This window comes from Poeciliopsis prolifica, unplaced genomic scaffold (genome assembly GCF_027474105.1).
Source record: "Poeciliopsis prolifica strain line A6 unplaced genomic scaffold, Auburn_PproV2 SCAFFOLD004, whole genome shotgun sequence".
NCBI classification, from domain to species: Eukaryota; Metazoa; Chordata; class Actinopteri; order Cyprinodontiformes; family Poeciliidae; genus Poeciliopsis; species Poeciliopsis prolifica.
In genome coordinates, this window is record NW_026562379.1 from 10,697,928 (window position 1) to 10,725,403 (window position 27,476).

The following is a 27,476-nucleotide window of genomic DNA, read 5'->3' on the forward strand; positions in this document are numbered from 1 at the left end:
TCCCCTTTGGGATCAACAAAGTATTTTTCAATTTGAATTTAGAATATATTTCAATAGGCTATTGATAACTCCTTTGGAGTTGCTATAGCAACATGCTAGGAAAGGGATTTTGTGTGTAGGTTATTTGGTTGCCTGATTTGCATATTTTGTGGTGAGCCTGTCTGCAACCTTTTTTTGTTTACTTGAGTGTTATTTGTTATGTAATTGTTATGCATGTTCATTCAACAAAGATTGAGATTTGGGCTGGTTTTGATCGAGTTTGGATGTACTTTACATTTTTTGGGCTGGGAACTCAGTCATATCTGGCAACCGTGATTGAGGGAACAAGACTCCATTTATCTAGATATAGAGTGACACTTTCAACAGATACTATGAAGGCTAAACTAAGTATAAAGATAAAAGTTTAATGCCAGAAAAGAAAAGTAGAAATAGTTAAAAAAAAAAAAAAAATTCCATTCATAAGAAAAAATGTTCTGTAAAATGGCTAAGAGATTTGGAATGCTATATGCTAACCACTCTAAAATACCAACTCTATATATCATTCATTAGTTAAATTGATTCTGCTGTTTTCTTTTTCTGATTGATTTAAACCACAAAATAGGCCTAATGCTTGTCTGTCGTTAAACTACAGGGAGATGTCCAGTGTTGGAGAGTTTATTTTTCTCCTCAAATAGCTCATATAGTTGGTCGTACTGATGAGACATGGTTGCATCTGTATGACCTTTGAAATTTTTTTGGTACACTATTGAGAAATTAGACCACATTTGTGGCCAAATTGATCACACACAAGAGCTCTGAATAATGTAAAATTAGCCTCATATTTGTCAAATGTACATTATTTTTCATTAGTTCACTTCATCTGCAAAAACATGTGAAATGCTGGATGAAGGGGAAAAAACCCTTCAAAAGTTCCAGCATGGTCAATATTAAAAGCATGTCAGCTGGTGAGCCCACTTCGGCCCACCAATAACATTCTACTTGAGGCCTCTAATAACCTTGGGTCGGCCCTGGTAATATATAAAAGTGTGACACTTTCGTTCCTCTATTTGTCGATTTAACTTGAAGACTGCGAAAGGATTTCAGCGATGTGACTCATGCTTGCAGTACAAACGCCACTGCTCATGTACAGCACAACAACAAAACGCTGCATTCAGTGGGAATCGGAGGAGAGACTCCCAGAAACCGCCAGCTCGACTGTGTTGCAGCTCCCTCTGCTTCCTCTCTCTTCCTCCCGTCCGTGTTGCTGCTCCCTCCGCTCCTCCTGCTCCTTCTCTCCATCTCCGTGTGTTTAAAGGAGTTGAGCTCATGTACAGTCGCCCCCCCTCTCAGCTGAACAGAGACTGCGATGCATAATTCACTTCCAGCCCGGGGACACCACAGACTCGCCCCTACAGGAGAGCCGAGCCTGCGGAGCTGCAGCCGCTGCGCAGCCCGCGGACCGAGGCGCTGATGCGGCCGCGTCCAGCTCGCTGCTCCGGCACGGATGGAGATTCAACCTTGGAGGAGGGCGAGCGCCGCGTGTGATGCAGGTACCGCATGACTTCCTGCGACCGAACCGAAGGAGGACGATGCTGATCTGCGGTGTAAACATTGCCATGCCCTGCCTCATGCAGCACCTCCTCCGACTCTGTGTCTGCTGCTCCGCCAGCCCAGGACACCGGGTTCTGTTTTAGGGGATCGCTGCTCTCGGAGTTCGATATTTTTGGAGTTGTGTTCGGGATAGAGAGGCCACGCTCTGCTCTGTAGCCTACTTTAGTGATCGGACACCCTGACTTTGTTGGGGTCATGTTGAGCGGCCATGCTGCAGGCAGCATCCTGCGATCTGTTCCCAACCTGAGCTGAACTGATGTCTGAAGCAGGAAACTACAATCTTGGCTGTGATACTGGTGACATTTCTTCAGCTGTGCAGCTACTTCACTTTACAAACATGAGCTCCTCTGGCTTTACAAGGATGTGATCAGCTGCAGACTTGATCTAAATGAGCAGAACATCTCTGATATTAATCAAACTGCTTGGTGGGACCAGTGTCCTTATTATCACAGTTCATACTGAGGCAGCTCCATGGGGGCCAAGCAGAGCAAAGGCCAGGAGCCCGGCGGGGCCAGTCCTCAGCACAGCTGGAAACGGACTCCCACCAAGGAGAAGGGGGACATTTTGGCCTCCCTGATGCTGAAATCTGGAGACCGGCTGAACCGAGCGGGGACGCCGCCGCCGCCACCATACCAGCGCCGGATTGGGATGATCCAGGAGATGATGATGATGGCCAAGCAGGGCAAGCAGGACGAAGCCACAGAGATGCTGAAGACACTCAGACAGGTAGATACTGCTGTGTTTGTGGAAATCAGTGTTGAAGAGTAGACATGGCACTCTTCGATAACATTTATAAAGTGATGAATTATTGCGATAAACTATAATATTGCGATAAACTATAATATTGCTGTTCCGAGACCATTTTCAATGAATATAGATAATTGGGTAATAATAGACGTTTGCTTTCCTGAAGACTAATAAACTTTCATTTTTTAAAATATTGGAAGATATCTTAATATCCAAAATAAAACACAACTGAAAACCTAAATAAAATGAATTGTGAAGTCTGTAAACAAAATGCCTTCTTCAGAAATTCTTAAATCATCACAATGGAAATAATTGACCTCACTTTAATTCGATGAATTGATTATTGTGACAGGCTTATTGAAGAGTGGGAACAACCCTCTCAGCAGTCACAGCACCTCTACTTGTTTCTGTTTGGGTTTTTTGTCCTTTTTCCTTGATTTTGAATAGACGCGCTGAAGCAAAAGCCAGACTCTCACTGCCTGTTTACACGCTGAATAAACTGAGGGAGTAATTCAATGTCCTCATGCTCAGTAAAATAACCACCTCCCTTCCTGGATGATCGGAGCTGTTATATTCAGAGTGGCTTTGCTGTTACGGTGAACAATACTTTGATTTACAGAATAACTGCCTCGGCTCGGCTGGCTGCTGCCGTTGCCACAGCAGGAAAGGAAAAACCAACAGGCTGGAAGAACTGGGTGTGGCGAGACACAAAGGGATGGAGCAGAGTGAAAGTGCAACAGCTGGAGTAGGAAAAGTTGAAAAGGTGTTGGCGGCGTAACACAAAAACAAAAAAAACAAGTAACATTAATGTATCACGTGACCTAACTCGTATGTAGATCACAAAGGCAACAATTACTCCTACTGCTTCTAAAATTACATAACATATGTGATGTTCAGGTTATATTAAATCTATCCATGACATTCATTTACTCTTACTCTGACTTTTATACACAAAAAGCAAAAATATAGAATATATAGCTGTTGAATTTTTTTATTGGTTATTTATGGTGTCATTGATAATCTCACGCAAACAGTTCTGCATGGATTATTATTATTTCTAATCTGATCTTATCGAGAGATACTGAAAGCATGACAAGTTGAACTTAGGTGGGTAAACAGTGTTATGGCAACCAGTGGATGGAAATTGCATTGAAAGAAACTTTATTTCAGACTCGAGGTTCAGTTAAAAAACAACAAAAAGAAACAAAATATCATGCAACCAACCAATCTGATACACACAACTGCAGTTACCAAAAAGTAAAATAAAAATGACTGGAAATATAACAGACTGTTAATGGCATAGTGTCAAAATCTCTAAAAAATTGTTGTCTTGCTGTTCTTCTGGGTTAAAGTATTTTTGATAAGATGCCAAAGAAAGTGTCAGTGGAGTTGACCCAGATTCTTAACTCTAAGAACCAATTTGTTGTTTTGGTTGAAGAAATAATTTGCTGCTTTTCTATTTTAAGTAAAAGCAATTTAATTATGTAACATATTCTCAATATATCCTGACTACCAAGATGAATGGAGTGCAGAATAATGCAGAGTCGATTGTCATTCAGTTTTTCTCTTAGATGTGTTTTTTAAAATGTTCTATTTAATTTTTAAGCAGCTCCACTTTGGCAGCAACAGTAAACAGTAGAGATGTTTACTGTTGCACATAAAAACTTCCATCAACACATGTTTTCATAGAGAGATGATCAAATTTGTCATCTAAGAAACAAAATCTGTGAACTCTTCAGGGTTTGAGATGGAAGGACACTTAAATGTTTCACACTCATTCAATACATAACAGAATATCTGAACTACATAGGAGTGATAAAAAGGACTCAGAGTATTTCTCAGAACTAATTTGATATTTATTTTTCCTGATTCCTGCTATAATGAATTCAGGCTGATTCAACCTTCAACTTTAGATTCTTGAATGGGCTCAGAATGAAATGATGGAGAGCAACATGGCTGCCTGAACAAAATATAGATTTCATTCTTCCAAGACTGTGCATATCAGAGGAGTGAATTTATTCAGGGCTCGCCCAAAGTTTTATGGGGGTTTAAACAGAATTTGTTTTTGGACCCCACTTCATGTTAACACTAACAGATTCTGCATTCACACCAGGCCTGTTCAGTCCGCTTTAACTGAAGTGTTTATATGTAGAAAGTCCAATTTGATTGTGGAGGTGTGATGTGAACTCTGAAGTGGACCAAAAAAAAGTGAACTGTGGTCCGTCTAGGTCTCAGTTCTGTTGAAGCACACTCTGGCACTGTTTGAATTCATATGTGAATACCAAACAGATCGAAAACAGGATGCGAATTAGCCTACACTGCAGGGAATTCTGGGTAACACAACCAAAACAAACACGCAAGCTTAGTGCCAGCAGGATAAATAGCTTATGGTCTCTTGTCAACTCTTAAAGTTTAATGCCACTGAAGAACTCAAGTTTAATTGGCTCACCTTAAAAGCAATCAGTTCTTATTTGCTGAGATGTATTTGTGAACAAGCCAAGCTCAAAACACGAAGGAAAGATTAAAACTGCAGCATCAAATTACAACTATGACGAATAATTATTCTTCGCACTCTCAAAAAATAAACTCAGCAATTCCTTTAAAGGTCAAAGTAATATTGTGAACAGTTTGATATTTCTTTATTTATGCTGAAACCACCGAATCAAATTTAGTAGTACTCACATCTTGTGCGGGCTTTGGGATTATGTATATAACCTGTCGAGTTTGCAGAGAGTTACAACTGGCAGCAGCCGTGTGCCGTTGAGCCAGACTCTGGGTCGAGGTGCTTTCCCAATTTCTGTAATTGGAAAAAAATGTTGACTCAATGAAGCTGTCTCTCAGCAGAACTCGGTGAGAATGCTGTGAAGTGTTTATAGATCTGAGTTCTCCAGCGCAGTACACCACTTCCCTTTATTACCTAAAGCGTTTGAGTCGCAGCGTTCGCCATGTCTGACTGCAGTTCTGTCTTTGTTCAGGCTGGGCTGCGTTCAGACCTCTTCTTTTATGTCTGAATGCTCTCACACTAACAAAAGTTAAGATTACACTGTTTTCTGAACACATAAATTACTCTGAGTGTCTGAATATAGTTAAAACTGAGTCCAATCGAGGAAACTCATGTATATTTTATGAGGGAGGGGTTTTGAGTGCTTTTTCAACCTCAACCAAAAACAAAAATTATTTGGTGTCAGTAATCATTTTTCTGCATTGATTCAGCTTGTTATATCACTGGAGACAATTTAATCAGAATTTCTGACTTGATAAGCATCCTCATATCTGGGTTTGGCTTCAGATAAATAGCTTAGCGTAGCTGTTTTTCATTTGCACCTGAAATCCTGGTCTAATTTGTGCTGTTCTATTAAAATTTAGACATCACTTAAATAAAACCTGTCTGAAAGCATGAAGCAGAGCAAAAATGTCAAAAACTATTAATATATGAAGCCCAGCCCTGATGAAATTTAACAAATGATGAGAAACAAAATCCTTAACATTTCTCAATCTGGAAAGAGTTAAGAATTCAATTTTAATAATTTTGGTCTCTGGAGAACTACTCTGAGAAATATTATCGATAAATGGAGAAAACATGGAGAAGTGGCAAACCTTTCCCAGTAGTGGCAGGTCTACCAAAATTAATCCAAGAGGGCAACAACGACTAATCCAGGAACCACATCTAAGGCACAGGTATTTATGATTCAACAATAAGAAAAAGGCAAAAAGCAATAAAAAGAACATAAAAATGTCTCATATGTGTCAAAAATAAAGACTTGAAACTTTTTTGAATGGATACATTTCAGAAAAATCATAATACTGACAGGTAAGGTTGGACAGCCCGCCTGAAAAACGTATCATGATATACCCTCTTCAGTTGATATCAATAATTATTCACTAGTTTATTGTTTTAACTATCTGAAATACTGACGTGAGCTTTTCTGTTTAATCCACTGTTTCCTCTTGAGCAGTTTTCTCCTTTCACTCCACTGACAGGCCAAGATTTGCGTGGGCCAGGTGTTTTAAAGTCCGTTCAGGTCAAAAATACAAGATTTGTAACACATTGACAACATGTGAAAAACACATCAACAACTTATTGCTTACACCTATGACCTTCCACATTGCACCTTACATTAATGCAATGCAGGCCCACAGACATATATGCTGATCTGCCTACTTACATATTACACAAAAGTTGACCTATTTGAACTTTCCTCTTTCATTATTGTGGCATTTAGCAAATACAAATAATTTTGGTAACTGACTTAAAACAAGAGAAGTTTCTTCTGAATTTAACTTGCAGGGAAGAGAAAAAATTGATGTCCTGAAGACATTTTTTCAGTTCCAGGTTAGTACCATAACATGCCATCAGACAGCTGCTTTATAGACTAATTGTTGGTTTCCCCTATCTGCTTTGTTGCTTTTGAAACCTGCAAATGGAGCAGCTAATTAATACATGCATGTCAATCATTCAAACCTGCTGTCATTATGCGCCTCACCGCCTACGCAGAACAGGCAGCAAGAAAAACTCGGTGAATCATAGGTTTCTACAGGAGACCAAGCATCTCTGTCTGTGTCGCTTATCAAATAATCAGTCCTGCAACTGAACTGACAATAAATTGTCCGCAAAACCAACCCGTACGCTCATTTTCATACTGTACATCATGAAAATGGAGCAGGGTTGGAGACAAAAATGAGAAACTACGCTTTACTAGATGCACCTTCTTAGTACCGGGTTTGACCCGCTTTTGCCTTCAGAACTGCCATAACCCTTTGTGGAATAGATTCAACGAGGTGCTGGAAACGTTCCTCAGAGAGGCTGGTCCATATTAATATGCACGCAGTTGCTGCAGATTGGTTGGCTGCACCTCCGTTATACAAATCTCCCTTTCCACGACTGAGATCTGGTGACTATGGAGGCCATTCAAGTTTTGCTACCTGAGGACATTTATAATGAAGCAGATCAGAATTAGGCTTTTTCATCGAACAACCTCATAAAATATTCCCATAAACATAATCCTAAACCTTGTGGAAAGACTTCCCAGAAGAGTCAAAGCTGTTATAGCAGCTAATGGTGGACCAACTCCATGTTAAAGTCAATGACTTTGCTTTGTTATGTTGTTAAAGTAGTTGGCTTTGTAAGCATCTCAGTACTTTTGGCATTAGAGTAGATGTTTGACAAGAGCTGAAATAATTAAAATGTTATGGAATATTCAAAGACAACAAGAAATAGACTATTTTATTAATTTATTCAGATAGATGTGTTTCAGAATAACCTTTTGTTAGCAGTGGAGTGTCTTTGAGTGAAGTACCACTATATCATGTTTGTGTCATATCATCCATTAGCTAATAATAGAGGTAAAGCTTCTAATTACATCTTTTTATCTGAGAAAATGCATTAGATAAGTTCATATCTGTTTATAAATTTAAATTGATTCATTAGAAGGTTGTAGGTAGCTTTCTACACATAAAAAGTTGTTTACTTGTTTTTGATGGTACCTATTAGTACATGACTGAAATCACCCATTATCCCACCCACTCACCAGTGACCAACGCTCAGTTTGTACTCAAAGAGTTTAGTTTCCATGTAATCTAACTGGAAACTGGAAACATAATGTGCAGATAGTTGCAGCTGATGAATCCCAAGGTCTTTTATTTACTCATTAACCTTTTCTCCATTGCTGTGCACCTCAACAGGAACAGCAAAACTGGCAATGATTAATTTATGTCTGGCACTCCTATGTTGGAATATATAAAAGCTTACAGTATAGTGCTTTATAGGCTTTTACATGTCAAACTTTTGATGCATTCAATGGAGCCTCTGGTGCTTATTAACTGTGGATGTCAGCTTCTTTGGTGGTGCTAAAACAATTTCCACTGTGTATAAAGGTCCATTTGGTGTTTAACAATGTTTCAACACACCCAGAATTGCTTGGAGAAAAGGAACAACATGATCTTTAAATTTTGTGTCTGTGAGTAGATGTAATCCTCTTTTGTTTCATATTCCTACCCAGAAGAAAGCAGTGCACCCTGGGATTTACCATTCTCAGGTGGTTAGAGTTCATGTTGTTTCTGTTTTATGTGTGCAGGATCTGGGAATGGAGTCAACGTCTTTGGACGACGTTCTGTATCGCTACGCCAGCTTCAGAAACCTGGTCGACCCCATCACACACGACCTGATCATCAGCCTCGCCCGATACGTCCACTGCCCCAAGACGGTAGGTCCTGACCCCAACATGACCCCTCACAGCTGAAAGCTTCATCCATAGCTGAACGAAGCTCCTACTGCAAACCAGCGTCTGATCCTCATAACAATAAATTAACAAAATGAAATCCACTCACACAGTAACAGTCTAACATGAAGCATATGCAGTAAATATTTCAGACTACAGTAAGCACGACTGAGCATGCTCACACGCGTGCTGACTGATATGATTCACTGTGTTGCTGCTATCAGATGATCTACTGACTCATTTTGTCTGACACTATTAGGTTATGGAAGTGCTCTAAGTGGTTGTGTGTCTGCATGCGTTCTTGAGGCAACTGCTGCTGATTGTGTTTGTCCATTCGTGTCGGCCATCATGTTAGCGGGAGAGAAGGAGGACGATGCGAAAGATGGCGGCACTCGTTATGAATGAATAATGCAGGAAGGAAGGAGGGAAAGATGGTGATGGAGATAGGAATTAAAAGGCCTGATGTGTAATTTGGGGGAAGTTGTTAAAAACATCATTCCCACCAGGCGAATGATGTAAGAGGAAGCCGCAGGTAACACAGTTAGTGTAGCAGTTGTGGGATTAAATTAAAGACTTTATTCAAACAATAATAAAAAACGTAGAATTATCAGAAAGCTGTTTAATTTTTCACTTCCTGATCTGTACCAAATACAAGTTTTCCCAGATTCACAAAGTCTTTGTTGAACTCCCCAGTGTGGTTAAACTCAATTTCCTTTTGGACCAAATCAAGATCATGAACGTTCCTAAAGGGCCATTTAAGCCAGAATGTACTCATGAAAACCGTTAAACTGTGAAACTATAAATAAATTCTTGAAATGAAATAATAATGAACATATTTTCAGTTTCTCCAGCAATAAAAAACAGTGTTTGTGGTAGTAATTTAGAAATATTTGCACTCATGTAAATGCAGCTTTTTATTACTCGACGTATCATTCGACATAAAGTAAGGCTGAGGCAGTTGTTTAGTAGAAGTAGGGTAGAAGTGAGAAATATCTGCCACCAGGTGGGAATAAATTGTCTCTTAAAGGCAATGGTTTTTTATCATTTTTGTGAAAAATCTACAGTAAACTCACAATTATGTACCGGTAAGTGCAGGGATTTGTTGATCTTGCATGAATTTCCACGATAATTAACAAGAAACTGGGGTGATTGACTGATGCAATTTGGCATTTCAATACATAAAAACTGCTTTGAATTGATTGATAAAATAATAGCTAAGCAGAATGTTATCCTGACGGTTCTATTTGTGTGTCCCTTTAGTCTACAGGGTCACATAAAAAGCTGTGGCAGGCTGGATTTGTCCCCAGGACCTTGAGTTTGACACGTGCTAATTTGTCTGCCGGGTTACTTTTACCCTTTTAATCTGTCTTTTGGTTTTGTTGTTTAGTTTGAATTTCCTTCTTATTCATGTAAAGCACTTTGAACTGCCTTGTTGCTGAATGTGCTATGAATAAAATTACCTTACCTTAATTTGACCTGCAAATTAAGGTAAGGTAGAAAGCTTTAGATTTTCAGTTCGAAATCTAAAACCTACCAAATTTATCTGACTTAAAAGAGTCAAACAAATCCAGTTCAAATCTTTTACAGTGCATAAATAAATAAAACTTGTCCAAATCATAAAAGATCAAATTTAAATAAGTATATTTTAAGGACTTTTTTCTGCAGCTAGTTTGTTGTTGGTAAAATGAGTCAGATGTTTCAGGACATGAAATAAAAAGTCTTCTAAAATAAATAAACCATGACATTAGGAGTGCACCGATTGTAGTTTACAAATCCTGAGTTGCTACTTTGACCGATACCAATTTCTTTTATAATTCAGAGCCTCATAACTCTGGAAAGTTGTTAAATCAATATTGAATTCAGTTTTTTATATTGCGTCAATTCACAACTCATCATTCAGACAATCTTACAGAGAGATTTCAAGAACATACTTTCCAATTAATCCTACTTATCAAACATTGCTGTCAACTTCAGTTAATTATTCATAAACTTTTGCCAACTAATACTGAAAAAACTCAGTTGCTAAATTGTAGCTTCAAATTACAGAGATCCACCTGAGAAATCTGCTTCTGTGCACAAGTGCCTTTTGCGAGGGATCAAGCTGACCTCTCGGAGCCACAGAGGAAATGGAGACGTTGGGTTTTGTGTGCAGCTCATAATAGCTGAATAGACAGAGGGTGAGCAGAACAGTGCAGGAGTGAATAAAACATCGGAAGGGGAGTCAGAGTTAGGTGTTGTCTTCCTGTTTTTCAGAATTACTTTGCGTCAAATTGTTGATATTAGACAAGTTAGGCTTTTTTCCTTATCTAATGGTTGGATAAGAAACGGTTAATTTATTTTAAGATTTTATGTAAGACTATTGATATTTAAAGTCTCGTTTTCCAAAACAGACTTTAGAAAAGTCTTTGATTGATGAAGCTGAAAAACCCAGGTTTTATTCTTGCGTTTTGTTGTACAGACAGCTTTCGTTCTTACAAAAGATTTCCATCATACGCTGCATTAAAAGCATATTTTCTGAGGTCTACTACATCCAGCACACTTAACCTGCTATGCATTTAGCAAGCCGATAACAAAAAGCTGCTTTTATGCAGAGAGAATGCTTCTATTTTTTCCAGTGGATGTTGCTTTCTCCATCATATCTGCTTTTCTGCTCTGTTTCTTTCACCTCCATCTGCTGCCTTTAACACAGCTGGGCTCGTGGAAAACCATGTAGAAATTGTGCAACCGGTGAAGTCGTCACTTTCTCTGCTGTTTCTGTTTTGCGTTCAAAAAGAGAGGCCGACATGACCTTTGGGGGTACAGTCCACTGCCATGTGAAGATTCTCTGTCAGCTGCTAATGTTTTAGTCAATGCTGGAGTCGGGGATACAAATAGCCCAGTGTCACCCTGTCACCAGCTTGATTAATCTGTCCGAGAAATGTATAAACACAGAAAGATGGTGGAGGATTAGTTACAGATTTTCATGAATAAATGAGAAGTCTAGAAACCTGTTTAGCTAAGAGACCGGATTAAAAAATGTTTTTTTTCGTAGTGCTGCATGAATGAAAAAGAGTCGCTTGATTACACCATTTGAAACCAGCCACTGATTTGGATCATTGAACTAATGAAAAAAGGTTTAAAAGACACAACGATGAAATGGAATATGTGATTATGAGCCAATCGAGCAACTTGCATAAGTCATATTTAAGCCACCATATTCAGAATCCAACTCAGAATCAGCTTTAATTTCTGAATTTATGCGCAAGGAATTTGTGCAGACATAAATACAAAAACAGGTCTGGAAAAAAATAAGAGACCACTGCACTGAACCCCGTTAAAAACCTCCTGGTTATTCCACCAAATGTTGATTTCTGAACTCTTCCTCACTTAAAACATTAGTATTGTTGTTTCTAAATGAATATTATCTTGTTTTATTTGAAGTCTGAAAGCACTGCATCTTTTTCAAAAGTAAAATCAGAGAACTCTGTACCTTTTGCTAAAAACACTGTAAAGATGCCTGCAGCAGAATATCTGGTGCTTTTTGTGTCTTTCTGAGGAGAGAAGCCATCTCTGTTCAGGCTGGTTTCTGCAATTAGCGCTCTGCAGCAGTGACCCAAAGATAAAAGTCTAAGCAGTTTGTGTCCAGGATGTGTGGGATCTGCAGAGCTGTTTCCCATTTCCTGGCCCTAGATCAGTACAAGGGATGGCGAGAAGGTCAGCTTTAATGATCCTCTCTGGAGAGCTATTTGTTTACAGTCCTGTTTGCTTAGGATGAATTATAAAAGTAGAGAAACTTGAAAATGTAAAAACGTTTTCGTTGGTCGGGGTGACTAGAAATGTTCCATGTCCGATTATTCTACTTTTTAATTCATAATATGTTGTTTTTGGTTATATTAACAGCTTATGTTGAAGAAAGAGTCTTTCTCAAAGCTTTGCTTTTCCATCTTTGAGACGCTGCTGCTGTGTGAGAATGAAGCTCTGTTTGGGAATTACAATGGTGAACAATATCTCCTCATATTTACCCCAATCTCTGAAATAAAACACTCAACACATTAATATCACTACCTCAATATCGCAACTTAAAACTATTAGAATTACTTAATAAATCAAGCTGTCATTAAGTACAGAAAGAAAAAAAATTACAGCACATTTATATACCAGTTATGTGCTTTCAGACTAAAATACTAGGTCTTAGCATCACTCTCCTCTTTATAAAGGAAGACCTGTTTTATATGGGGTTTATTACTAGCTAATTAATCAGGCTAGTTGCCCAGGTAACCATAGTCAGCTCCTGGGCAGCCATTGTCAATCATATTTTGCCAGCTGGAGATTTTTTTATGTCCAGAAAGAGTATTTGTGTTTCCTGTGAGAAGGTTGTCAGCCATCTGACTGACAGTGCGCAGCAACATATGTGGGAGGGGGCTTTAGTACTTTTAAATTCATAAATGTTGAAAACCTTGGTATTTCTGGATCCTAGTAACACACTGAACGGGCATGTTATTGCTCACTGGTGACCACAGTAACCAGCGTAAACTCCTGCATTCACAGGGAACCAGAGGAGAACCACTGCCACACCACAGCTTCTGGAATCAATGCATCACATCATTAACGATTTATAAACTCTTCCATTTTCTTCACATTATTTGGATCATTGAAGTGATTCCACTTCCATCCCCTAAATGCCCATATAAGGCCAATGGGAAGCCAGGGTTCTATTGATTGTCGCTATAGTAACCGGGTGATCTCTGAAAGTGCATCTCATCCTTCAAACCATACGAGAAGCAAACTGACTTTCACCAAAAGCAGTTTGTAGTTCCAGAAAGATTTTATTATGTTCATTTTTCCTAAACAAAACCAAACAACAACAAAAAATGACATGAGTTTTTACAAGTGGTTGAACTCAATTGAAAATGGTAATTAATTAATGACATTTTAATCGAAAAACAATTTTTTTTTTATCCAAAAACCCCTTTTGTTGGAGAAAGAGTTATTGAATAAGTAGATATATGAGCTCAATAAGGTAAGGTAAGCTAATTTTTTTTTTATATTTAGTATCAAGACCTTCCAAAGTGCTTTACATGAATTAGAGGAAATACAAAAAAAAAAAAAAAATAGAAGAAAAGCAAAAGAAAATCAACAAACGGACTCCACAACTATAAACTAATAAGATTTTATCTACATCTCAAGAGTGACTAAATGCTCCTGTTCTGAGTTGCTGAATAAAAGCTAAATGTTGGTTGGCGCTTCATGTCTGATTCTCATTTAGAGCTGATATTTTTAAGTATAAAACTAGATGTTGCTTCCAGTTGTTTTGGATTGCTAAGTGGATGGTACTTTCTAAGTTTGCTCTACATTTGTAAGATTTAAAATGTTGGTTCTCCATGTTTGATTCTTGCTAACGTTAAACTAAGTAATAAAATAAACGTATTTATTGTTTTTAGTCTGTCACGGTTTGGTGCAAAGTGCTGTTACATGAGCTTAGCTTTCCAATGTTTCAGGAACCCCTCACCAGTCAGGTGGCTGACATTAGTCTTTCTACGTGTTTTGCGTTGAAATTATATTTCAGTCAGATTATTTTTTTGAAGCAAGAATTAATCCCCCAGTGTCACTTTGTTTACAGATGGACACAAAAGTTTCTCCTTGGGACTTTTGTGTTTTGAAAAAATTTTATTTATTGTGTTTGATTTTTGAATTTGTTGTTTATGTATTTAATTAATCAAAAATGATCATATTAAAGTCTTTTGTCCCTAGTTTTTACAAAGGCCCAAATCATGTATGGCATGTTTATCAAAACATGCACTCTAATTTTAAAGATGCAGTTAGATATTTAGTGAGATACCTGTGATGTTCCTGTTGTGTCCGCACTACTAGAAGAATCTCATAGCAGCAATAATCTGTAGAGAACAACTGGATTAAAAATAAAGCATAAAGAAGCATTTAATGGATTTGTCTCATTTCCATTCATAAAGGATGGCCTGGTGTTTCTCTGCTTAAACAGTTATCAAGAAAGTATTGATTGTTTCTTTCTTTCAGCAAATGGTGAAACCAAATAGTTTTTTTTGTCATTATTGCTTAGACACATTTGAGAGTACACTGATATTTTCAAAAGAAAAATTATTCACACAAATTGATGTAAAATGTCTTTTGTTCAGCACTATGAATCCAACTGGATCTGCTGTGAAACCGCACATTGGGGCAGCTTTTGAAAAGGTGTTGCTCCCTTTGATGTTGCATTTGCGGGTCACTTGTAGAAATGAATCATCTGTGGCCTGAAGCTTTTTATCTAACCTGCCGCTGACCAGCAGCAACTGCTGCTCTTTGTTTTCTCACCAGTTTGCTTCACAGCACTTTGAGCCAAACGAACAAAGGTGACAAAAAGGTTAGATAGCGGACATGTTGTGTTAGAAAAGACAGCCACTTGAGAAGAAGATAGAAATAATAAAACAGTGTTTATAACGTTCGAACTTTCCACATTTTAGCCTGTTACAGCTACACACCTTGACATATTTGTTGTTGATTGTATGTGACAAACCAGCACAAAGTAGAGCATAATTATAAGGTGGAAGGAAAAGGGTAGATGGCTGGTAGCTGCAAGGCTTTTATAGCATCTACAGCTTTAAACATGAAAAGAAGAAACAATTTGTCTATGTGAAATAACTTGGATGAGAAGCATTTGTGAGGATAATTGTTTCCCAAATCTTACTACAGAGTCTGAATTGAATTAAGGTCTGGACTTTGACTGGGTCGTTCTTATATGTACATGTGCTTCAATGTGATGTTGCTCTTCTCACATTACTACTATTTCTTTATCAAAATCCATCTTCCATTTAACTCTAACCAGCCTGTGTTGTCTCTAATAAAGAAAGCATCTCTACAGCATGATGCTGCCACCAACATGTTTCACTATATACTGAGAGGCGTGTTAAGATTAGGGACACTAACAGAAGATCTTTCTGCTTCTGCCAAAAATATCCGGAATGAAGTTCTGATTTTTGTTTGTTTTATTCTGCATAAATGACTTCTGTCCAAGCTGCCATTTTGACCTCAACTGTAAAAAATATGAAATCATGCAACCTTTGAATCAGAATGATGTGCATTGTTATCTTTCCTCTGCTGTTTAATTTTGGTCTCATCTGACCAGGACTGTAGTGTGTGACAAACAGCACACTGGACTTCTTATGACTTTCTTCCAACAATAACTTTGGACCTGTCACTTTTCCATAAAGGTCACTCTTCTGCTGTCCGTCCTTCTTGCAGTACTGCAGTCTCTGCCTTCGGTGTAGCATTGTTAATTTTTAAAGAAGGCTTCCTGCTGTCTCCCTTTGAAAGTCTTCACCTCATGCTTCTTGGAAAACGTCTTACAACTGAACTCTTTCACAGCTTCTTCTGTGTTCCTGAACATACTCAAATAAGTACTAAAATACAAAAATAGCCAACATATAAACAACATTTTTGATGAGTCACAGAGCGTCTGTTAGCCTCCAGTGGTATCCAAAAAAACTGAGGCCGCAAAGTTTGTGAAACATTTGATTTGCTGCCAAGGCTTTTGGTCACGACTACTGGTAGCTGTATGAGCAGGTAAATTCAACAAAGTCCTGAAAGAGAGAGGAACCTGTCAGCCTGAAGCTCATGTGGAAAGACCGAAATGATTGGATTTCTGAATTTTATTCAGCTAATCTTATTTAAGCGATAAGCCTTCCTCTGCAGAGAGTCTAACCTGACAAACATCCTCTATATTTAAAAAAAATACACACGAAGGAACATAAGCCTCACTGGTTATATATATTTACTGCTCAAAAACACATGCAGAAAACCTACACTGGCATACAGACAGGCACATGTTGCTATGGAGCAGGTGTGTAAAAATATTCAGACACTTTCCCTCCTTCACTTTGTGTGAAAAGCCAGCAGCTTTCTTGGAGGATGTCAGACGTGTGTTCATTGCTTTGTGACTGCGCTGATTCTCTTCTCTTTTTCCTCTCCTAATTCTCCCCATTTCACACCTTGCAGGTACTTTCTCATCTGCTTTCAAGGCCTGTCTATTTTTTAACGTATCCTCTGATTTGCTTCATCCATCCATGTCTCATCTTTTCTGTGGTTGAGTGACTCCAGCAGCTTCCCTGATTTCCCCATTTGAAAACAATATCTGTGTCGGGCTTTGACTGGAGAGAAATATCAAATCTGAGTTGATGATGTGCATCACTTAGTGTCAGGCTTTAGAAGGGCTGCAGCGCGTGGTTATTCTAGTAAGTAGTTAACTTATTAAACAGGTTCAAAAATTGGAACATTCTGCAGAGTTTTCATTTAATCATTTGGGCCTTTTTACATATTTTACAAAAACAAAATATGCACACAAACATATGATTCAGTTCTTTTTTTTTTTTACAAAATAAGAAAGTAAAATTAATTGTTGTCTAAAGTGCAACAAAATAGCATTTCTTCAAACGGCGCTTTATCACTTGTTTCGTCCACTTCCACCTGGATGGCATTAATATTAGCATGAAAGCATATTTCTATTCATTAGGTGGGACATGCTGTTAGTGAGTCTGTTAAAAGTGTTTTTCCTCAACCTGTTTGTGATGTTTACCATTTCTTTCCCCTCAGTTTGTAATCAATCTGTTGTAAAGTATTCCCATTGTTTAAAACCTCATTAGGATTTCATCAGAGACACACAGCTATTCTTTCTTTATGTATGACTAATATCTGATTATCGTTGGATTATCTGCTCTGCCATGGTAAGAAAAAATGATGGCAACTAATAAAATGTCACTGTTCCAAAATATTCCAATGGGAGAATCAACAGCTGTCTGTAATGAGTTTCAGCCCACTCATCCATATGTCCTCTGACAACAAGCTGTTTACATCACATTCCAATTATTACATTTAGATTAGATTTACACTCTCTTCACATTGGATTTTATTTGCTTTCTGATGGAGGCTAGCTGCCCCACAGTTTCAAAACCCCAGTTCTAGGGATCATTCACATTAGCGTTGTTTAATCTACTTTAATCAAACAATATATCGTTTGCCTAGAATGTCCGATTGGTTTGGGGAGATGTGAATGCACAATCAAGACCTGATGTGGAAAACGTCAAGTAGGGTCCGTCTACAAACCCAGGTCTCACGGTTGAAATGAAATCTGTTTGAACGTCAACCAGACTGGAAACCACTCCGAACGCAGGAAATGAACTATAGAGCAAGGGATTCTGGGTGAATATAACCAAAACAAGCATGCAAGTCTTGCTTCTTTTGCCAAAGAAAAAAATGCTAAAATCTGACACCACTTCAGTTTTTTACATTTCATAAAGAAGGAAGTTGTGCTCTGTTTTCTTTAGAGTTCTTTGTGTTGCTTCCTTCAGTGGTCTAAGGTGCAGCGCCTCCACAGGGGAGGAGGTGAACAGGTTTTGTTTGATTCAGTGCAGTGTGAAAGCTAAGTACACCAGCTGAAAATGTGATAAATGTTGCAATTTTGGTGCCCAATTTAATCGAGTCTACCAAACTATCAGGCATGAAATCATCCTTATTGCATATCGGGGGAGGAAGTAAGAATAAAGAAACATTTTGGACATTTGTGTCCTGTTGGATTCAGAGAAAGAAAACGGCGCAATTTACACCAAATGAGATGTGAACCGAACTTCACCCACTGACAGCTCTGTGTCTGTGATGAATAATAGTTGTGGAGCTATTGATTCTTTGTGTTTCATTATGTTTTTTGTGCCAAACACACAGACAGGGCTCAGAAAGCACACTCATTCACACAACATTTCATCTGTCCCATCACTGCATCTCTTCTGAAGCTCTTTTATCTTCTACATCTGACAGGTGAAATATCAGTAAGAGTGATCCGTTGCAGTCTTGGCATGCAGGTCAGTTTATTTTTGCAAAATAAGATGCATCATTTTTTCCTCTTTAACTTTTAGCATGCGGTTCATCCATGTTACTTTCTAGCATGCAGCTCCGAATGTTTACTTAATGTTAGCAAACACAGTGACTTGTTTGTAAAACCAAAACAATATGTTTATATTGCTTGTTATTATTTTAGTCAGTCTGAAGGTAAGTTATTTTTTTAGAGTCAGGCTTGAAGCAGGTTCATGTTTCTGTCTACAATACATTGTTTTTGTAGTTATTTTCAGTTTAAATATTTTTTTTGTAAGTTGTTCAGTTATTGTAATTTGGGACTCTTCATTCTTCATAAGAAATGTGATTTAGAGGGAATTTTGCAAGGAAATGTCTTGATAAAAATGTAAATGTATCCTTATTGTAAAGTAATGCAGTTCTGACTCAAAGTGATTCTTTGGTAAGTTGAATTTGAATGAGATGCAACAACATTTCCTTTTGGGATCAATAAAGTATTTATCAATTGAATTGATTTTGAATTATAGGGTGGGTTTTATGTTTACAGCCAGTTTCCAGTCTCATCCTGTTATTTCCGCCTCAGAAAACTATTTCTTGTGTATTTTGTTAGCTTTCTCCACAACACACCAATCTGATTTTGTTCCACTATGGGCAGTAAAGAAAATGCCGAAATAGGTTATCTGCGGCATCTCTTGGATTATGGAGCTCATAAAGCGATTCCTTCCTGAGAGCAAGCCATGATTCTCAGTTAGCTGTCTGCCAGGTCTTCCCCTGCACTCCTGACCGCTAAAACGAGAGCAAGTAGATTGAATTATCCAAGCAATTCATCTGCAGAGCGGAGGAAGAGGTTAGCACTAATTTAGCAGAGTGTGCAGGCCATACAATGAAAAATAGGACTAAAGTAATGGTTCAATTTGTTCTGTGTCAACTAACTGTATAAGAGAGGTAGCCGAAGGGGCTAAAGTGGAAGGGAAGCATCCCGAAAATGAAAAGAAGAGATTGAGTGAGAGGAAGACAGGACGAGTCATCGGCTCTCTGGAGACAGGGAAGACACAGATGTGCTCCGTATCAATAATGGAACAAGAAAGGGGAGGAAGACAGAGACAGGAAGACATCAGCAGAGAAAGAGGTCGAGAGAAATCACAACAGGTGGATGAAAAAGGGAGACAGTGATGGAGGAGCTGGTTAACAGACAAAATGTCAGCGAATCATTGCTGCTGTCTTTCTTTTCTGGCTCCTGTGCATTAACGGCTGGTGCTAAATATCAAGAAATGGCAACAGAGGCAGCACAAATAGAGCCCAGTGTTTGGTATAAAAACGCCAATAAGTAAGGTTGGTCTAAAAATATTTCCGCCGCAATATTTAGTAACTGTTCATGGGAATCTGTCTTCATTTCATTGAAAAAACTTTTTACATACTGCAGCTAAATATTTTTATGCAACACCTTAAAAAAACAAAATGCTGCCGGATGATTTTCAATTTCTATTGATATTAAATTGACCTCTAATACCAATATTTATATACATGCTTATGTTTTGGTTTAGAGTCGAGAATAACGAAGTAAATCTAATGAAGCAAAGTACAAATTTATTTATTTTTTTTCCTAGTGCTTTTAACTCATTTTTGTTCTTCAGAATGATTTTCATGGAGGAAATCTCCAAGCATGCAGAGCAAATAAGAATTTGTAGCAGGTCCGTTCTCTGAAACGCCTTCACAGTTTCTTCCAGGAATTCATTATCGCTCCATTTAATTTAAAAAGAAAACGAGAATTTAGTTTGGCAGACTGAGAGGTGATGTACAACTCCCTGTGGGAAAAAATGATTTGATTTTCTAAAATAGTCTGCCTGGAAATTATTTTTCTGCTATAGTGTCTAACTCCTGTTCCTGAGTACAAAGCAATATTGAAATATCCTGGTCCTTAAGGGGTTGGTGAATGTTTGTATTTATTTCATAACAACAGTGCATAAAGCCTGACTTGCTGCCTGAATAAATGTTTTACAGTGTAGATGACTTTACTTTACTTGCCAGGTGCTTTTAGATGAAGCAGAGCTGAAGACAATCAGATTTATTCAGATTTTAGAGACCGACATGATCATTTTATTTTCAGCTATTTTTTGCAGGTAATCAAAAAAAATTGACTGATAATGATCCAAAGCAATACTTCTAAAATGTTACTTTCCTTTTGGGATACCAGAAAAACTCTGTATGTCACAGTTTGTTGTGAACAGATGTGATAAAGTGCTTCATGTTTTCCACTGATACGTACACAGTCACTACATGATCCAGAGTGTGCAGTTCACACTGAAATTGATGGTAATTTGCCACACCAGGTGGAGAATGGAGAGTGACGTATGTGCAGCCAATCAGTGTGTCATGTACACCTCATTACTGACTGTGTGTGTGTTTCCCATATCGACAAGAACAAGTTGACTGAAGGTGCGTTTGCTAATTCTTTGCTCCAGTGGCTCTCGAATCCTTTAATTATTTTCTTCCCCTTATTTGCTGCTGTAACACTTCACTGCTCTCGTTCTGTGACAATCTTTTATGCGACACCTCTCAAATAATCTGTGATGGCAAGCAAAAATGTGAAACAAAAAAACAGATTTCATTTGTAAGCCCAATTTCTTCAGTGCAAACTGAAAATATGCAGGTCAATAACCAAATTAGGGCAATTTAAAGGGACTAAATAACCTCCAACAAGCCAGAAAGAACCATCCTAAAGCATCCTGTACGTTAGCAAACACTGAAAAAAATTCTGATCTTTTTGTACTTATCCTGCCTGTCAAGATTAGTGGAGTTCCAATTGAAAACTCCCACAACTTTGTGCAGCTATTGTAAATACTTGCCAGACTTTTGTGTTCAAAACAATTAATTGGTTTTTAACAAGTAAACAACTCAGGCAATCAAACAGCAGCAACTTGGTGAATTTAGACACAATGAAGACACAATGAACTTACATTTCATCCACCAGAATAATGAAGAAGGTGGATTTAAATGGCCACTTATTTCTCAGAAACTACTGGCAAACATCTGAGTTTCACTGGGACTGGTCTGTGTTTGTGAAGAAACAAAAATAGATGGAGGTTCCACATGTTTATAATGTGTGAAACCTTTTAAAAATACAACAACAAACAAACAAAAATAAGATTTTCCTGCTTTCTGTCAAAAAGAACAAGACACAGTCTCATTTATGGAACTGAGCTTGTCGTTTTTCTGCAACTTCAACTCAAATCAGTCCTAAAGGCTTTAGAAGAAAGATCTCGGTTGAACTTTGGCTGAATTGTGAATATTATATGCCTCTAATTTATCTTTAATTTTTCACATATATTTCAATAAATTCTTCTTTCTGTAAACAATACAATCACTTCGTTCATGTTTCCATCGATGCAAAGTAATGTTTTCTCTCGGTCTTATCCACTGCTGCCATGTGCCTTCTTCTTAGTAGGCCTGGTCATCGCTATGGTTACCCACCAAACCGGGTCAGCGCTTCAGAAATGAGATAAATGTGAAAAAACAACAAATGACAGTAGATATGTTTGAGCACCTGTGTTTTCCCCTCATTTCCTGGCCGCCCGCTGCCTTTGGGCTGATTGCTGTGCGTTTCTTGTCTGTGTGTGTAACAGGAAGGAGACTCTCTTGGGGCGATGGAGAAGGTTTGTCGTCAGCTGACGTACCATCTCAGCCCCCACTCCCAGTGGAGGAGACACGGACTGCTCAAGAGGAAGCCTCAGGCCTGGTGAGTTGGTGTGTGTGTGTGTGTGTTGAGGGATATGAGGTGTCCTCATGAAGTGCCATGTGTCTCTATTTTGGCTAGCATCTCAGTATGTCAGCAGTGTGTCATCATCTGCTGCCCCTTTGGATGCCATGGAAAAATCTGCTCACGTCTCTTTGTTTCCTCTCGGTCATACACTCAGTTGGAGTTTAAATCAGTCCTCCTTTCTGAGTCTTATTCTTTTTTAAATTATGCAACTTCCTTCTCTCAGGATGCTACACTGAAGGGGGTTTAATTAGTGCTTTTTTTTTTTTTTTGTCTAGGTTTGCCATAAACCAAGTTTTAGCTGTGAGGCACAGCTGTGATTACTGTTCACTTTGCATTTTGGCAGCCAGCGCCTTGTCTTCACACCTGCATTATGCAGAGAACGCTCATTTTCAAAGGCTGCAGCCGAAGGAGGGCAGCTATCCTGACTGAATTTTAATCTATACACAGCTGGGACGCACAACATGCAAATAAGATATCAAGAGCAACAAACTAATCCTCCTGCTTCTCCAGCTCAGCTCTGCACGAGGTGGAGGTTTATTTAAAGACTCAGAGCTGTGCTGAACATTAAATATTATTCAGTGCTGAGCAAATACTCTCACGCTCAGAACAATGTTTCTTCTCAGTCTTGGCTCTGATGCCATATTTTCCCAAATCCATTTGTAACAGATTTCAGATTGAAAACAGTCTTCTTGAGCCTGTTTCATAAAATCCTCTCAGGTGTGCTCTGAGTGCCCATCTGAAGAGCAGCTCAGACTTGACATTATATAACTGCTAGTGTTGTTAAATTTTTCTTATTATATAAACTTTATTGGGCAGACAAGACACGACAGTTCACGAGATCACTGGAGCAAAACCCCCGGTGACTGAATATCTAAATACCTGATACTCTCACGAAGCATAACTATAACTACCTCCACAAAATGTTCCTTAAAGAGTATCTAATCCCTGAATTAACTGTTTGTTTGTTTGTTTGTTTTTTCCTGATAAGCAGTTTGAATAGGTGATTTAGGGTTCTCTCCTTAGTATATTTCTACAATATTTTGTCTAAAAACGTCTCAGTACCGGCCTCCTTAGGTCCAATAGTCCTGCTGCAGAGGTGCAGGTGACCAATATAGCTAATAGCAATCTACATAAAATATTTCTGAAAAAAAGATTGATAAAAGCATTGAGCTAACCTTTCTTCCATCAATATATTTTGGTGGAAATGGTAACATTTTTAAAAACGCTCTCAATTTTGCAAAAATGTTTTTAGGCTTGCAAGAGGAGGTTTTTGACTTTCACAATAAAGAGTTAATGCATCCAGGCCCCTCCACCTTCTTCAAACAGCAGCACAAACAAGACATTTTGCTGCACAAACATTTGACACCAATTTTGCCTGATTTGAAGAAGGTGGGGATGGGAGCTGGTTGACCTTTCATGACCTCTGGAAAAATTTCTTAATATTTTTAAAATGAAAGCGGCACAAATGCAAATTTTTGCTGCACAAACCAGCACCAATTTTGTCTGATTTGAAGGGGGGAGGGCGAACTTCACCCACGTGATGGAAACACGATTAATTCACGTTTTGTTTATTGTAACATTTTAAAAGTTTGCTCAAAATTCCCTTGGATGGAAACATGGCTGTTAACTCTAGTGAGTTTAGCCTTTAAGCCTGAAACGGGGCCATGCATTGGATAGAGCGATTTCATACTCGGTGTCGAATTGTCCCTGTGTGCTGCAGCACGGTCTAAATCCAGCTCCGAAACACAGAGGCTGGCCATGAAATATGTCCTGCTGGGAGCAGACGGTAGAGAAAAAACTTTGTAGCGAGACGCTTGGAGAGCGAATTCCCACCGCAGTGAGAAAGCAGGATCAATCGGAAATAAAAATGTCTCCTCCTCCTGCTTTGAACATAAACAACAGGTGTCACCTCCTCTCTAAAGGCGTTTGCACCCCGATGCTGGAGTGTTGAAGCAGAGAAATAACAATTCAGCGCCGGGCGTAAGACAGGACCCCTGCTGTGTGTGTTTTAGAGTGTGTGTCAGTGCCTTCACAGTCAATGCAAGTGAGCTCCTGGTGTTAAAGCGATGACTCACAGTTTGTTGGAATAAAATGAGACCAAAAATGAGTGAAGTGGTTCGGCTCCGGTGGAAAGGATTTAATCAATGCAACGTTGCCATCGTCACTTGAGGCTGACAGGAAGTCCAGCCAGACTGATTAACCAGAGGAAAGACGAACCCCATTTACTCTGAGACTCGCAGGGAGATATTATACTGGCTCATCTGTTGGAACGGAGCACAAGCACTAGTAGCACCTTCCTCTCCTGCAAAACAAACATTTCCTGACTAATTGCATCCCAGAGTCACTTAAAGTGATGAGAAATGCTTCCATCCACTTTGGGTGCAGGGCTCCAATTTACTGGATTTAGTCATGCATTTTAAAATCCGTATGAATCTCATTTCTCACCCAGTTATCATTCCAGCAGCAGCTTGCCTGCATATATGTTGCTCGTGAGTGTTTCCTGTGTGAATCACATTTCTGTTTTCATTGGGATGCATCTGAACGTTTACCTGAGTCAACAAACACAGGTCGGCTAAAAGAGGCATTTGTTTTGGTTGTTGGCAAAGTCATTGAAAAAAAAGCGGAAGACAGCAGAAGGTTCACATCAAGATTAAGGAGAACAAACAGATTACTGTATCAGGATGAAGAGTCAAAGCAAGGACTGAGATAAACTAACAAAATAAGTATGTTTTTTTTTTTACCTTGTATAATGTCCTAGTCAAGGTAAAATGTACAGAAAAAGACATGTCTTCTCCAGGTTTTCTGAAGCAACTATGGAATCTCTTGCAAACTTGTGGTAATCTCTTCTGAACATGAAATCCACTGGGCATCAGCCTGTCAAATTCAGACGCCACAAGTCAGCTTGTGTGAGAGCACAGATAAAAAAAAATACATAAACAAGAAAAGGAAATGACTAAACCGCAAGGAGGGCCGAGATATTTTTATCTGGGGAAAAAATAAGTCCTGGTGATCCTCCACTGGAATCAAACAGAAGATTTACTTGCTTCTGTGAGGTAAAGATATTTTAAAAATAAACAGCTTTAAAACCAGAAGTCTTAAGTCAGACTTTGAATGATATTCCTGCCACATAACAATATATGAATATCTGAGTGAAACTGGAAATATAAGTATTATTTTTTATCAAATATTTTTCAAAATTATACTTTAAAAGTATTTTTATTAAATTATATTGCATATGTATTATTATATAATGGAAACAACTGCTGTGTCTCATTAAACAATGACATTCGATTGGTCATCCTGCACAGCAGCTAACAATTTAAAATCACCAGCTGCAGATCTATCACCATTGACTTATTTGTTGCTGGTGATTTTGAATAGTAAGGCAGAGATAAAATAAATTAATGCTGTTCTGCAGCACGGTACTGTGAAATAGAATGCATTAAGGGTGAAATGATTAATCGTGATTAATCGATTAAACAGTGGTCAACTAATTTAGTAATTGATTAATCATGAACTGGAGCATACAGACTTAAGAAAGGGCATTTGCTGAAAGACAACATATTCATATATATATTTATTAAGGTGAAAATCTGGAAATCCGTTCTACATAGAACTTCTCCAGAAAATAATCAGCAGACCAGCTATAACATCACATCTTGATGTTAGAAATATTTGTTCAGCTACTGATGCATAATGTACTACAATTACACAAAACAAATTCTGTTTATTTTCTTATTTAAAAATAATAATAATTTGTTGTTAATTTGCATCTTTTAATACATTTCTAACACGCTAAAAGGATTAAGTGGTTAAATAAAAATCTGCAGAGTGTGCCAATGTTGTTACCCTCTTAATCGTCAGAGTAATCAACAAATTAATGAATTACTAAAATAACTGTTAGTTGCGGGTCTAATTCTTATATAAAACATAAAAGTCATAGACTTGCACTTTTGACTTCACATCTCCATTGTAAGTGTAAAAGAGGAATTAAAATGGATTCCATGTGTCAACAGTAGCATAAAGCACCTGCAGGGCTGCACAAGTTCACATTGTCTGCAGTGAACTCATCAGCGGCAGCTGCAGCTCTGTGGTGACCGAATGCCAAGAAGCTTCATTCCCTTCAATGTTCTCTAACTGAATAAACAGCGTGTAAACAGAGTCTGCCTGCTGACCGTTTGGCCTGGACCAGAGTCTGTCTCGGTGTGTCCCTCCTGGGTCTTGCAGCTCTGTGTCTCTTTTTCCAAGTAGCTCGTTTAGCTTTCATGATGTTGCCAAATAATGAGGTCTCTCTAAGGTTTTGTCCGACTATAACATTGTTTGCCATGGAAACCACTTGTACATGAGCACACAGAGCGCTGTTTACGTCAGATAGTCCCACACCTTGCTCCTTGCTCTCTTCCTCTCTCTCCTCTTGGATCTTTTGGCTGTCTGGCTCCCGCCCACCGACTTGCTGGCTGTCGCTGCTTCGCCGATCAGATTTCTGGTTGCTCTCCCGCCTGAGTTCTGACTGCCAGCAGAGGGAGAAGTTAAATGTTGACTCAGCCTGTCTGGGTCTTTCCTACTTTTTCTGTGTGTCCTTATCAGACAGAACCAGTCTGGGAGGATATTGGATCTTTGTTTACCATTGAAGATTTTCCCCACACAGTAGAAATGGAGGCCTGAAAAGTAAACAAGAGGTTAATTAATGCTTTTGTTTCATCTAAAGCATCAATTAAATAATATATTGCAACATTGAACATAAATATATCAGTTTTTTAGAGTACAATCAAAAAACCTTGCAGCATCTCTGGTTTGGCAGAGAGCGGTGTCAGACAGAATTATTGGAAATGCATCATTGCCGGTTTCTAACCCATTTTCCCGCCTGCAGGAGACCATCGATTTGCTGTGTCGTATCCTTTCACACTCCAGCTCTGCTCGCTTTGTTCCAGCCGTGGTTCAAAGCTTGCCAGGCCAGCGGACGCTTTGAAAATGTCCTGTAGTAACACAGGAGATCTCAAACTGCAGCAAACACTCTCTGCTCTTTGACTGCTGCAAGGTGCTTCATGCCCTGGAGTTTGCTGGATTTGTTGATGTGTTTACGTGATTTCGTCGTTGGGTGAAAAACTAAACAGAAATAGGTTGCTATTTTATGAATCTGTGAAACTTTGCACAAAAAGAAAGACACAGATGCAATCCTATTATTTAAAAGGAACTTACTTTGCACGTGCGGAGACGTCTGATTTATTTAGGCTAAAAGAGAGCGCGCCTGATAGCAGGTTAACATTTCCAAACAGCTTTGGAAATGTTGACAGTTTTCTTTGAAAATCTAACATTTCACATTCTTT

The 27,476-nt window shown here is 38.5% G+C and overlaps 1 protein-coding gene across 1 annotated transcript in view; it reads left to right on the top strand.

The window, feature by feature from the left end:
* Positions 1–1,124: 1,124 nt before the first annotated feature.
* The window catches only part of lrrc75a (leucine rich repeat containing 75A), a 35,968-nt gene continuing 9,616 nt past the window's right edge, over positions 1,125–27,476 (top strand). Inside the window, exons 1-3 of the mRNA XM_055028510.1 lie at positions 1,125–2,316; positions 8,412–8,540; positions 22,013–22,125. Coding sequence (XP_054884485.1) covers positions 2,062–2,316; positions 8,412–8,540; positions 22,013–22,125 — 497 coding nt within the window. The 5' untranslated portion in view covers positions 1,125–2,061. The remainder of the gene's footprint in view (positions 2,317–8,411; positions 8,541–22,012; positions 22,126–27,476) is intronic.